We start from the raw sequence: 15,473 nt of genomic DNA on the forward strand, positions 1-15,473 counted from the left end.
CACCGCTCATGATATACGATTTCTATTTTTCCCTCTAATTTAGACATGTGGATTCTACTCACTCCTTGACACAGAATTAATTTTATTAAAAAAAATAAATAAAAGCAGAAAGATTATAAAATCTTTCTTTTAGGGTTACACGTTTTACGGAAGTTATTTTTCTGCTGCAACATTCCTTGGCAACAATAAACCTACTTTCCAGGAATTTATTAGGCCCCATTATGAAAAATGCCCTTTCAGATAAATTTATTACTCAAGGATTCTTTTCAAAGGCGAGGTAAGTAGAACATAACGTCAAAATATTAGCTCTACTCAGTACACATAATCCAACCCTTCTGCTAGGGCACTTACCTTAAAGGGCAGATGATAAACATCTCTAGCTTGAAATCGAGACCGAAGGGGAGGATCCAAAGGATTACCAGAGTATTTGGGTACCGGCAGGCCCAATGCTATCACTCGAAAATCTTCACTAACTCGAACAATCTTCCATGCATCTAACTCTGATTTTGCATGACTCTAAATTAATTAAAATAAAGCAACAAGAAAAGAAAAAAACCCCATCATTAAAGCCTCATGATGACTAAGCTGCAGGCTGTCTAACAGGTCATTCAACCTGAATGTGGCAAAGTTCTCGTCTTTCATTCCGAGGGGCTAGAGAGAGCTGAACTAGTCAAATCTGTGGCTGGTAAAAGCAATTTTTTAAAAAATGAACATAAGACAGAATGCTTGATTAAGTGCAGCTTTTGGCCTGTAGCAATTTGACTGAAGACAGTCAAAGCTGAGAAAGTATCATCATAACACTGATTTCACAAAAAAAACCCCAGAAAATAAGTGGACCACAAAATCAGTTGTATCCTAAAATATTAGAAGTGGGTTACCATGAGCAAGTTTTTTTCTTCTTTTTTCTCCCTAACTGTAAAAGAGAGTAAAATGTGCATCTTAAAAGTTTAATTTACAAGTTACGCTTTATTATAAGGAAGAATACAGAACTATGCTCCTTTATGAGGACATTAAATGTTGTGTTTCACTTATCATATAAAAATTCACTGCACACAAAAAATGCACTCTTTAGTCTTCCCACATCACAGTTACATCTTCCTTGAAACCATACATGAGTACATTTCCTGCAGATCTAGATGTACAGTAATTATTCACACAGGAGAAGAGAAAAAGAACATTAGCTTATATAATACAATATTCCCCAAACAACAAAACAACAATATTAGATTTAGGATTGTAGCGAAAGATTTATTTAATTTATATACTATTAGCAGTGTGCCCGAGGCACTCATTCTGAAACATTTTATCATTAGGAAAAGTGTTAAAAAGGAAAAAAGAGAAGAGGCAGATGCTTTGCATAATTGCAACCAAATCCTATTTAAATTTGAATTCTCATTTTCAGTCTTTAAATACAATTACATTTTAAAAGCTTACATTTAAAATATAATGATAATGATTCTAACAACTGCATCTACTAATTAAATATCAGAAATATGTTTTGGGAAAAGGCATGGATCAGAAGAATGATGAGAGATGATGAGAGAGGAAACAGATGAGAGGCATAAGAAATAAGGATATATTTTCAGAAACCCACTACAATTCAGCATAGTTGGCAACTTCATTCAATCAGGATCAATGACAGAAGGCTTATTGTAAATTTCCTTACTGTGCCACATGGGTCTGAATTAGGTACTTTACCACTGTTAGGTATGACAGACAGAAACACGAGCAAGCAGGTGTCAGACTGTTAGGAGAGACTGACAGGTATGTGATCAGAAGCTATGGTACATGAAAGTAAGATGCAGAGTACTACTGACAACTGTTTGATGAGATTTACTGAGGACCTCAAAAGCCTGAAAAGTATCCACTCACATTAAAGCAGTAGGACTCAAAGCCCAAAAAAAAGGAAAATGGCTAAGGCAGCAATGGCAGCAGATGCTAAAATCTCTTTTCCTATCAAAAGAAAATTCTCTAAACATTTCCTATAATTTAGATTGGCTGTTTACATATACTTTTGTAAATTAAAGGCAAGACAACACTAAAGAATATAGTGTTGCTCATCTTTACCTCATTTTTTTGGTATCCTAACATTTTAAAAGCTTAGCAACGGGGCTACTACAATGCTGAAGCATTTTCTGAACTTCATGTGAGCAATTTGAATTTAAATCTGTTTTCTCAAGTATATTTTAGTTACTCTTACATTGTGGCTTTTACATTTTAGAAGCATACAGGCTTCAGGCAACATTAACGTTGACTACTCTTTTTCATGTGAAGAGACAAGATATAGATGAAAACTTCTTGTTGTTGTTGCAAGCAGCAGTTTGACTTTTCACATAGCTTTCACCCTGCCTATGTCATCCTATGTAACACCCCAGAAAAAAAACCAACATAGAAACCTTGATGAGATTGCCTCCATCTGACCCATAAATACTCTCCCCTCCGTAACAGTATTCTAGCACTGCCAAGAACATGAAGAAGACCATGGGAAACCCAAACAGCATTTCCATACCTGCAGAAGTTTGTCATAACGCTCTGCAGACATAAGAAAACGACCATCTTCAAGCTGCATTTCCCTATTCTCCAGTAAATTGTTTAGTACGGGCAGGACGTTTCGCTCAGCTTTCTCCAAGCCTTCCAACACAAGGATTCTGCCTTCAGTAGCTGCACGAACTGCACACTATTAACAAATATAAAAGTAAACATTACATAAACATTAAATCCTCCTGAAAAAGAACTTCCAGGTGCTTCCCAAACCAGATTTATTTCTGTAACAATCAATAAAATTCACATCAGTAGAAATCAGTAGTAGCTGATTGCCTTAGTGAGGCATCCATGAGCTAGACTTTTATCTCCTAACCATTATAGGGACTGACAGAAATAAGTTCTGGTATTTTATAATTAATAAAATGTAAAACCTTGCAAACACTTTAGTGTATACCCAGTATATATTAATATGTGGCACCTTTTCATTTTTATATTGTGTAATATTTTGTACTTTAATGCCATCTAAAAATTCTGCAACAACTATTTATACAATAAACATACAATCAAGGTAGTTCATCATATTTACAATTCCTTTAAAATATTTAGAAAAAAAGTCAGGTATTGCCTTGGATTGCTCCTGGTATGCACCAGTGAAATTCATCCTTGGTACACTGTTTTAGTCTGACTAGAACAGAAGTCCATTGAAACCAAACATGGATGATAAAACCAAAATAGTGCTATAAATAAATGTTTAAGAATGTGGTAAAATTATAAAGATTTAGAATTATATTCCCTGAGTAGAATATGGTCTTCTACAAAACCAGAATAAAAATGTAGCCATTAACCCGATATTCCTTTGGAGCCTTTGGGATAGAATGTTATTTCTTTTCAAGATCAAGCTCCCTTTTCTGAAAGACAATATTTTAATATCTAGCCTCAAAACCAGTATCTCAGGAACCCGGAGATACTCTTCCAATTCTTTCAAAAAGCAATCAGTATGTTAATTGACTTTTCTGTTGTTAATTCAGGACATCATACTCTACTAAGAGGCAATATAAAATTCCTCTCTCCTCATCCCATAGCATTTGTACAAAGGACAAATGTTGTACTAACATTCTTCTCTAGAAAGGTCACTGGCCAACTCAAAAATCTGCTCCACCTCCTTGAACAGAAAACCTGAGTCTCCAGCAGCCAGCCCAATACCTGGCATGAACAAAATGCTATTTTGTCTAAACGCAGTTTGGAGATACAGCCAGAATATGCTTTAACAAACAATTTATTTGCCAAGTTGCTTGGATTCTGCATATTAAAAGTCTATGAAGACTTTATGACTGAGTTTTACTAGCCAGAGGAAAATACACATTCTGTTCATATGGTTTCAAAATATTTTGAGTATCCATAGAATCTTGTTGACTCATGTTGAGACACGGACGCTATGGATGAAGGCTTGCTGAAATCGCAGGCTTCTAGAATCAACATAAATCTCTCTCACAAACTTGTATATGAAGACAATCTGCTTTAGGGGTAGGCAGCAAATATCAGGACGTATATAACAATCATTAACTTCAAGAAAGAAGATGCTCTTCATTAGCAGTGCAATCTTGAGAAGCAGCCTACTGCACTATGTTGTCTGCTGTTTATCAGTTTACAGGATCAAAATATAAAAAGTACACAGTTTCCAGAGCTTGGAAACTACCTGAAGTTTTTACTATTCAAAAATCTACTGTATTTCAAAAGGTATGCTACAGATGGTCTTTGCCTACCTATATATAGTGTACCTTTCATAATCAGCCTCACGAATGGCTGAATGCACAACCATGGTTTTTCACTTCTTAATCAAAGACACCTCTTAACAGCAATAACACCACCTGGGTACTAATCTACTCCGCTTTTCTTCCAAACTGTACTCCTCATATACCTTCAAAACACAATCGCAATATTGGAAACTGTTCTCCAAAATGCAAAGAAATAAATGCACAATTCATCTACATCTGAAGTTCTTGCGCTAAATAGCATAAAAGTCTGCTCTTGAGACTGAAACAGCTACATATCTCTGGCCAAACTACGGTATTTCTGCATTCTGGTTGGTAATGAGTAATGAGGTTTTTTGCAATGAACTAGGCATACTACAAGACATCCTCTGAATCATTATTTCAGTTTTATCTGTGCATTGATGGATTGGTATGGAAACTAAAATGCATACAAAAAACTCAGAGGAAGGAAAGTAAAAGTTTGCAATCTGTCATAGAAAATCATTTTTTAAAAATGTTTCCAAAGAAAGAAATATTCACAATTCTATAATGAAAACTCAGAAATAGCTGTACTGCCTCCCTCTCTCACTAGGCTCGAATGTTTAACAGAAAATACAATTTGAAAGAGGGGCTTATATTGTGCAACCCTAATGATAAACCTGAGATTAAAAGTATTAATTCCTGTTAAAAGGCCAAGGGGAATTTGTTAAATGTTTACTTTCAGATTTACTGTAACTGCAGCAAGGGACTATTTTGCTCATCAGAGGAGGACAGATGCTGCTGCCTCCCACCCATGCTCCTACGGCTCTGGAAGGATGGTAACCTGGATACCTGCTCCAGGGAATACCTGGAGATACCACAGGCTGGAAGCAAAAACCCATCACACAGTGCTGCTGCTCTGAAAGTAATGTCTCTATGCAACAAATACCTAACAAAGAATGCTTAACCTGGTTTCACACTGCACCTACAAGAATGTATTTTTATCTTTAAAGGCAAATCACCTTAGGAACAAGACAACCCTAAGCAGACTTTCCTTGCCTTTCCTGTAGCTTCACCACAGTGAGCTCCTCCATCTGAGCAGTGCAAAAGACGACAAATCCAGGAAGCTGTAAACCCTAATTCTGACATAAATCAAAGTATATAAGCACATGGATGAAGTTATACAGTGTCAGAAAGGGTACAAGGACAGAGAAAAGCTCACCACAATGCACATACCAAAATGCACAAGCACCAGAGAAAGGAGGACATTTTCATAAAGCTAATCAAAATAATTTTTAGAGGCACAAGAAATTTCAACAGTATAGTTTAAAATACAAGAACTGAAATGGTAGTTCTCTTCTCTCTGTAAAATGCTTATTAGAAACCAGAAAACTCTGGTTGGCCTTAAATCCATGAGGAAAATTCTCGGGGAACTCTAAAGGGCTTTAATTTTTCAGATCTAGGCATCATTCCGAGTACAACATATAGATTACATTGCAGAATTGCATTAAAATGTCTAGAAATCGCTCAACAGTAACCAGTCTCTTTTTCAGAAGCTACCTCAAGATAAGTTTGGTGGGTTTTTTTAGAAGATGACTTGCCCCTGTTATGAAAACTGGATCCCTGTAATGACATCTCAAGCACAGCAACCATAACTACAATGTGGAAAAACAACAGTACAAGTAGCTCAGTGAACATGAGAACTAATGAGGTAAGGCTTCCTTGCATCTGCAGCCTACATTTCAGATGTCCCTTCCAATGCAGTATCTTGTTCCCACCACCCGCACAATATCCCACACAAATTCATCCACCCAAGTCTTTCCATTCCCTCCCATATCTTATAAACATCCCAACAATGTAATGTCCAGATGTCTCTTATAGTGAAGAGAGATCCTTAACAACCAGCTGGTAAAGACAACACAAAACTTTGCCTTGTTTTGAGCTAACGATGCTGACTGGCTGCAGCAGCCTAACAGAACTTGGACTACAAAAGCCAAGGCGCAGCCTGTCTTCCAGGGACGGGAGATGGACATTAATTTGAGTCCATGTGACCTACCAAGCTACCAAATATCACAAAACTCAGAGGAAATAGGTATATTCTAAATTTCTTCCCACAGGTCAAATACAATTCATTATTTTTTTCAAATTAAAATCATTAAAACTAACCAACAAGTAAAAGATACAAGGAAAACAAATTACAGAGATGCAGAATGGAATATGCATTTTACTCCTCATTTTACCAGGGAAGGAAGAGGACATTGATCAAGACTTGTAATTTACTGTAAGCACCTCATTCTTTTAAGAAGATGCAACAAAACTAATGAAATCATCAAATGTTTTATAATACTTATGTAGAAATAACAAATTATCCAGGAATTTAAAGACAGATGTAGAACATATGTTAAAGGCAGTGAAGCATATACAGCTGTATCCTACTGGGGAACCTACTTTGCTGGATGGGTAAACAGCGTGTCTAATGGTATGCATCTACCAAAAAGTATCTTTCAAGATACCTGTTCAGGTTTAAAGTCTCTTAATTATTGTTTTCCCTCATGAGCTGAGCAAAGCGAAAAGCTGTTGAGCAACGCTGAAATCAATGACTATTTAATGGACTGAACTGATAACATACTTCCTCCAAAATAAAAGTATTGTCAAAAATTAAGTAGTAAGAAAAAGGGCTATTAAAAGTCATGTTCAAACAATTTCAAAGTAATAATGTCAATTTTTATAAAAACTTGCTGTCTTATTTCCCTTAAATATTTGTAAAATCTTGTACTACTTTCTTAAAATAATATGTATTTAATAGAAAAGTTTCAATGTGTAATGCCACTCAAAGATGAGTTTACAAACAGACCTACTGTTCATCTAAAATGTGTATTCTTTTTTGTTACAAAATCTTCTGCTTTGTAGATGCTGATAACTAGTTTTGCATTTTACAATTACGACATGGACAGTGGGATTGAGTGCATCCTCAGTAAGTTTGCCAATGACACCGAGCTGTGTGGTGCAGTCGACACGCTGGAGGGAAAGGACGTCATCCAGAGGGACTTTGACATGCTTGAGAGGTGAGGCAGTACAAACCTCATGAAATTCAAGAAGGTCCTACACTTGGGTCAGGGCAACGACAAGCACAAATACAGTCTGGGCAGAGAATAGACTGAGAGCAGCCCTGAGGAGAAGGACTTGGAGGTGTTGGTCAATGAGAAGGATAACATGAGCTGGCAGCATGCACTTGGAGCCTGGAAATGCAACTGTACGCTGGGCTGCATCAAAAGGATCTTGACCAGCAGGTCAAAAGAGCTGATTTTCCCCCACTGCTTTGCTCTCCTGGGACCCTACCCGCATGGAGTTCTGCATTCAGCTCTGGGTCCCACAGCATCAGAACATGGACCCGTTAGAATGAGTCCAGAGGAGGGCCATGAAGATGCTCTGAGGGCTGAAGCACCTCTCCTTTGAAGACAGGATGAGAGAGCTGGGCTTGTTCAGCCTGGAGAAGAGCTCAGGGGAGACCTTAGAGCAGCTTCCAGTGCCTAAAGTGGTCCTACAAAAAGAGGGACTTTTTATGAGGGCATGTAGTGGCAGGACAAGGAGAAACTGGTTTAAACTGGAAGAGGGCTAGGCATTAGGAAGAAATTCTTCACTATGAGGGTGGTGAGGCACAGGAACAGGTTGCCCAGAGAAGCTCTGGCTGCCCCATCCCTGGAAGTGTTCAAGGCCAGGCTAGATGGGGCTTGGAGCAACCTGGTCTAGTGGAAGGGGTCCCTGCCCACAGCAGGGGACTGGAACTAGATGAGCTTTAAGGTCCCTTCTAACCTAAACCATTCTTTGATTCCATGCATGTCAGCCACAAATGCACTGACTTATATATTCCAGACATGATCTTCTGGTTTTATTAAAATCAATGTAATAGTAACTAATGTGGTTAGTCAAACTAGAAAAGTAACTCAAGAACTAAATAATTCAATGTTTTTCTCTCTCTGTAATGGAAGGGGGTGGAGGCTACATCTTCACTATCCAGCCTACCTCCCTGCTGAGTTAATCAAGTGTTTTCTGGGTGGGTTTTATAGCTAATTTTCCCCTGCATGGTTAGGAAAATTAGAAGGCAGGTTGCACTTGAATACTGTTATTCACTCATTTTTTATAAAAAAACCAAACCAAACCACAATGATGACAGGCAAATTGCAGTACTTCAGAGCACTGTCAGCCAGGTTAGTATCCACAGAGACTCCAGCTGTCTGCAGTAGTTAACATTTCAGTGAGGAAGAATGGCATGCACTGGTTAGAACCTAACTCATGACGCAACACCATGGCACAGAATTGAAAAGCAACTAAAAAAGAAACAACCTGAATTTATTGGAGGTTTGAATCAGAAAACTAGGCTAAAAATGTTTACCTTAGGAAGTGAATCAACACACGATAAGATCATAAATATGTTAATGTGACAAGAACTAGAACAGTCATTTCATAGTCATTGGTTTCAGCTTCCTCCACATGAATTTTTTTTCCTTTTTTGAACTACCACATGTCAAATGATCTGTTTTATTTCCATCACCCCTCCCCCTAACAACACATTCAGGTATTTTTGCAACAGTGCCTTCAAACTGTATTATGTCCCCACACAGGCAGGGTCAGGCAATTTTAGCTGCTTTACACCAAGTATGTCAGTACAACAATACATTTACATCAGACATACAAAACATTTTGCATCTTGGACGGAGAGCCAGGCCGAGGTGCAGGGAATCTGAGTTTCTGAACAGGTTTACTAGTGCAAGTATCTGCAAGGAAACCTAGGGGTTTTTATCTTCATTCTATACAACTTTTGTCTTCTGGACAAGACTAAGGGAGATGGGTTATTTAAATGTTTTTCCTGATGAGTATCAGAATACAAAGGAAATTAAGTACTTGACAGATATTTAAAAATTACTTTTCCTTGTAAATCACTACAGAGCATCATCCATCGTGTCTATATTGCTTATGAATGTTATGACCCCACATTTAACAAAGTATTGCCCCTTCCTGCATTATAGCAAATACTAGCTGAAAAGGAAGTAAATATGTATCTGTAACAGGCCAGGTTGGACATGGCTTTGAGCAACCTGATATAGTGGAAGGTGTTCCTGCTCATGATGGGGGGTTGGATGATCTTTAAGGTCCCTTTCAATCCAACCCATTCTATGAACTGAAACAGATATAAGAAAAAAGAACCCTAACTCCTTTGATTTAAATCTATGAGGAATCATATATACATAGTCCTAATATTCCTCACATTGCATCGCAGACATTCATCTATATGCCCTCTACATCAAAACAAGATATCAGAGTCTGAACTGCTAACCTAACAAATCCAGTTAAATGCTGACACATTTAAAGATATAAAAGCATTGCAAATGATTAAAATCACTTCTATGAGTTAAGAGGCTACTCTATAGGGGTTCTTACGCGTTTTCTTTTTAGATTCGAGATATACCATGTCAACACCAATAAAGATTAACTTCATCCAAATACTGACGGTTGCTACCTAATATTCCCCTCTTTCTGTGCAAAGCTGGATAGAAAAAGAAAATTAATAATAACATTCATACTTTTGGAACACTGTATTGCTTGCCTCTTCTTTCTACAGACTTTGCTACCTAGCTCCCTGTGCTAGACAGACAGATACTGCAGTGATCTTCTGATAGTGCCTTTGCTGTGGCTAACTCACCAGCTTCCCAAAAACTCACTGCCACTTCCAACATACTAAGTTAATAAGCGAAAGAATTATATAGTTTGCACTCACTGGTTAATTTTTTTATAAGCTGAATTATTCTCATTCATCTCTTTTCTATGGTATAGAAATCTCTTTCATATGTATATGTATATATGTATACATATACATACATATGTATATATGTATACAAACATATATATATGAATACACACACTCTCAAATATGATTATAATTTCATTCAATCACTCTCATGTGTCATTTTATAATTATCTTTCTAATCTTTTTTGATTAAAAGAAACCAAACTCAAGTCTGTGTAGGGCTACTCCAGGGGATTTCATATCATGTTCATTTAACAGGATAATTTAAGCTGTCATTTCTGTCACTCTGAGTATTTAATTGATTACTACATGAAGTCTTTCAAGCCATGGTAGAAGATAATTTTTCTGGTATCTTGACAATCAATTTCGTATTTTATCATTGTATAACTTAGGATGCTAGTGAGGTTAGGGATGCATAAGTATTCTATTAAAATGAGTATGTTCACATAGCTCACAGATACACCAAAACTGAGTCTAATTCTGTACCTACAGAAATGACAGTGACATACATATGCATCCACTTGGTAGATCCAGCTTAATCAGCAAATCTTCCAAAACATGACATAGTATCTGTCATTTTTCAGCACATACCACATGACATTTTTCCACTTATTCTAACCTCAGTTAGTTTGATTGCCCCAAACAGAAAAGACTGAGACTTAATTAAGTGATCTGTTTTTGGGAAGCTTGTTTCATTTAATGCAAAAGCTGGAAGATGCGGGGTAAACAAACTGGGCATTTCACGTTTCGTGGCACAATCCTGGAGCAACACCCTCTCAAGTGCTAATGAACTGGCTTAGCTACTCTCCCAACTGCAGCCACTACATTACAATGATGCAGGATTTCCTTAGATGTAATAAATACTGATGTAGAAGGCTGCAGTAACAGGAGTTTAAACCAGACGTGTACCTTTTATAATTCTACACACACAATAAAAACTGCATCAGAAATGAAGAAAAAAAAAAAAAAGGGACATAATAATACAAAATCTAATTCCTTAATTTTTGAAAATACAACAGACTGATAATAGAATCTCCATACTGGTTCAATCAAGTGGATGGCTCTACTACAAAGAGCTACAGAAACAGAATCCACTCTGCAAGACAAGCTCTTCTAGCAATAAAAGCAAAATTTTAATCTGCCATTTAAATATTTAAGTAATATAAACTAATTCTAAGTAATTACTTGATACACAATACAATTAACCCATGCAGTAAACTACAGAATAAAACCAAGAGGTTACTTAATTGTCTCAATAACAGCAGTAATGACATTTCTGAGGCTTTTAACAGTGAATTAACAGCTGAAAACCAAAATTGATGGCCCAAGGTAAAGACAAGAAAATGAAATTTTCTGCTGTTAGTAACTGAATGAAAACAAATAATTCACAATTATCCCATTTTAAGTCCTTTATTTTACATTATTTTAACTGGGAATGAATCAAATAATTCAGTGGCTACCTTTATTTTAATGGTCCCCTATTTCTGATGGAAACACCCCTTTTTCTTTTCTCTCCTCATTAGCTATCTTTTCTAACTCCCTAACTCCAAATCCTCCCATTTGATTCACTCTAGTAGTAAGAAATGCTTGTATGCAAGGATATTTGGTACAGTGGCCTTTCAATATTGAATTTTAATCACTGCTTCCAAATCGCTATCTTCCAAATCTATTTTAAATAACTAACTGCAATCATATTCAGTAACTTCATGTTAAAACATACCAGATGTTTTGAAACCTCCAAGATATCAATTTACAGTATTTAATCTGTCTCTATTAAATCACAGAATGATGGAATCGAAGAATTACAGAAGGGTTTGGGTTGGAATGGACATTAAAGATCATCCAGTTCTAAACCCCCTGCCATGGAGAGGGGTACCTTCCACTAGACCATGCTGCTCAAAGCCCCATCCAACCTGCCTTGAACACTGCCAGGGATGGGGCAGCTACAGCTTTTCTGGGCAACCTGTGCCAGTGCATCACTACCCTCATCGTGAAGAATTTCTTCCTAATGTCTTATCTAAATTTCCTCCCTTACAGGTTAAAGCCATTCCCCATTGTACTGTCACTACACGCCCCTGCAGAAACTCTCTCTTCTCCTAGGACCCCTTTAGGCACTGGAAGCTGCTCTAGGGTCTCGCCAGAGCTTTCTCTTCTCTAGGCTGAACAACCTCAGCTCTCTCAGCCTGTCTTCATAGAAGTGCCAAAAGCTATAAACAGCTGTCATATCTTACCAATCACTCACAGACAACTTTGCAAACCTTTGTGGGTCTGCAAACTTGATGATTCACTCTAATAAAGTTATTTCTGGTAACAAGATGCCACTTTCGTTATAGTATATTATTATTCAAACTGTGAGATAACTACATTACTATATTATGATTTGCATGCCAAGATCCTCATCTATCTTAAAGAAGCTAAGCTTCACTTGACCCACAGAATTCATACAGTGGATGTTCTGGAAACCAGACTTTTAAGTTTTGCTGTCTTCTCTTGGGTGTCATGAAGACTTTGTGCGGCAGTTCGCACGGGCAGGCAAGCGGGATGGTGAGTAGTCACCGTATGACCAGGGCCCAGTCTGGGAGCTCTGCTCTGGCTGCCCCGGCAGTGGCCAGCTTAGGCACCCAGACAGAGCTGATGAGAGGGGAGGCTGCAGTGCAATGCTCAGACTGTAGAGAGTGCCTGCACTGGTCTCCTGAGGGAACGGTGCCCAATGGGCAGGGCTGCACTCGGTGCTCCCTGGTGGAGGTCCTCCTGCAGCAGGTGGCTGAGCTGCAGGATGCTGTTAATAGGCTGCAAGATATCAGGGAAGCTGAGAGGAAGCAGGACTGCTTGCTCCAGGCCCAAACTGTGCAGGGGCCTCAGGCGTCCCCTGAGGCTCATGGAGGAGTGGAGGATGCTGTCAACCCAGGAAGCTGGGAAATAGTAACAACAAAAAACAACAAAAAAAAGAGGAAGAGGACAATTAAAAACAAGGGGCTTCCTCCTAAAGCTGCTGTCCCCACCCAGAACCACTTTGCTGTCCTCCAGGGGGCTAAGAAGGAAGGGCACTTGCACCAGAAACAACCGTCTGGTGCGCCAGTAAAGAAGATCACTACTGCTGCTGCCAGGAAAAAGAGACGAGTCATAGTGGTAGGGGACTCTACTTTGAAAGGGACAGAGGCACTCATCTGTCGGCCTGACCCGGTCTCGAGGGAGGTGTGTTGCCTACCTGGAGCACGGATCAGAGATGCTGCAGAAAGGCTGCCTGCTCTAGTGAGTCCCACGGACTATTACCCACTTCTCGTGATCCATGTGGGTGCTAGTGATGTTGATAGAAGTAGCGTGGAGAACATAAAAAAGGACTACAGAGCCCTGGGAGAGGTGGTTAGGGGCTCTGGAGCTCAGATTGTCTTTTCATCAATTTTCCAGGATACAGGGGAGGACCTTAAAAAAGCTAGGAGGATTGGCCAAGTTAATAAATGGTTAAAAGGATGGTGCCATAGTCAGGGGTTTGGGTGTTTTGAATACAGAACCCAAGTTAGTAGGCCAGGTCTACTGGGGGCTGGTGGAGCTGATCTGATAAAGAAGAGGAAGAGAGGTTTTGGTAGGAGGCTTGCCAGACTGGTCAAGGTTTCTTTAAACTAGATGTGTTGGGGGAGGGGGGCATTGTTCCATCCCAACACACCCAGTCAGTTGCCAGCACCTATAATAAATGCTCGGAGCGAAGCAGAGATATTCCAGCCGCTCCAGCCAATGAGCCGGCTTCATTTGGAGCTCGGCTCAGATGCCTCTATACAAACGCCCATAGCATGGGGAACAAACAAGAGGAATTAGAGATGTGTGCACGACTGCGGGAGTATGATATAGTAGGCATCACAGAAACATGGTGGGATGGCTGCTATGACTGGAGTGTTGGAATGGAAGGTTACAGGCTCTTTAGAAAAGACGGGCCTGGCAGGCGGGGAGGGGGAGTTGCTATTTATGTTAGGGATAGGCTGGAGAGTATGGAACTGTGTCTGGGGACGGGTGAGCAGTCGACAGAGAGTTTGTGGGTCAGGGTTAAAGGGAGAACAGCGATGGGGGACATTACTGTGGGGATCTGTTACAGACCGCCTGATCAAGAGGAATCTGTGGATGAAGTGCTCTATAGACAGATAGGAACAGCCTCACGCTCACAGGACCTTGTTCTCATGGGAGACTTCAATCACCCTGACATCTGTTGAAGTGAAGGTACGGCCCGGCACAAGCAATCCAGGAGGTTCCTCGATTGTGTGGAAGAGAAATTCCTTCTGCAAGTAATAGAGGAGCCGACAAGGAGAGGTGCCATGCTTGACCTCGTGTTCACCAACAGGGAAGGGCTGGCTGGAAATGTGACGCTCCAGGGCAGCCTTGGTTGCAGTGACCACAAGATGGTCGAATTCAAGATCCTTGGGACGGTGAGAAGAGTGTGCAGCAAACTCACTGCCCTGGACTTCAAGAGAGCAGACTTTGGCCTCTTCAGGAACCTGCTTAGTAAGGTTCCATGGGATACAGCCCTAGAGGGCAGGGGGACCCAAGACTGTTGGTTGTTATTCAAGGGCTGCATCAAAAGGAGCGTGACCAGCAGGTCAAAGGAGGTGATCTTGCCCCTCTACTCTGCTCTCAGGAGACCTCACTTGGAGTATTGTGCGCAGTTCTGGTGCCCTCAACATAAAAAAGGACATGGAACTGTTGGAACAAGTCCAGAGGAGGGCCACGAGGATGATCAGGGGACTGGAGCACCTCCCGTATGAGGACAGGCTGAGAAAGTTGGGGCTGTTCAGCCTGGAGAAGAGAAGGCTGAGTGGAGACCTCATAGCAGCCTTCCAGTATCTGAAGGGGGCCTATAAGGATGCCGGGGAGGGACTATTCATCAGGGACTGCAGTGACAGGACAAGGGGTAACGGGTTCAAACTTAAACAGGGGAAGTTTAGATTGGATATAAGGAAGAAATTCTTTACTGAGAGGGTGGTGAGGCACTGGAATGGGTTGCCCAGGGAGGTTGTGAATGCTCCATCCTTGGCGGTGTTCAAGGCCAGGTTGGATGAAGCCTTGGGTGACATGGTTTAATGTGAGGTGTCCCTGCCCATGGCAGGGGGGTTGGAACTAGATGATCTTAAGGTTCTTTCCAACCCTAACTATTTTATGATTCTATAATTCTAAGAGGAAGCATGAGATTCCACAGGAAGGGAAATGGTATGTAAATCTGAAAAGCACAGATTGTATCTTCAGTCGCTTGTATGAGTTTACCTTCTCTCTAGCTCGCTTAAAGCAATGGGAGCAATCCATGCTCTTTTGGAAATATTTTGTTAAGACTACCTACTGATAGTCTTCTCTGTCTTGAAACCCCATAGTCTGGGATTTAAGGAAGTAGTGGCTCCCTTCTCTAATGTTCTGAATTGGTACAGCCATCTGCAAACCTCAAAATCATTAAATGAGCTAAATAAAATTAAAAC

General features: G+C 39.8%; 1 protein-coding gene across 1 annotated transcript in view; it reads right to left on the reverse strand.

The window, feature by feature from the left end:
* VWA8 (von Willebrand factor A domain containing 8) overlaps positions 1-15,473 on the reverse strand; it is a gene marked incomplete at both ends in the record, with an annotated part of 186,731 nt that overhangs the window by 148,998 nt on the left and 22,260 nt on the right. Inside the window, 2 exons of the mRNA XM_080612926.1 lie at positions 352-516; positions 2,510-2,677. Coding sequence (XP_080469052.1) covers positions 352-516; positions 2,510-2,677 — 333 coding nt within the window. The remainder of the gene's footprint in view (positions 1-351; positions 517-2,509; positions 2,678-15,473) is intronic.

The sequence above is a fragment of the Psittacula echo genome (genome assembly GCF_963264785.1).
Source record: "Psittacula echo genome assembly, chromosome: 3".
Lineage (NCBI taxonomy): Eukaryota > Metazoa > Chordata > Aves > Psittaciformes > Psittacidae > Psittacula > Psittacula echo.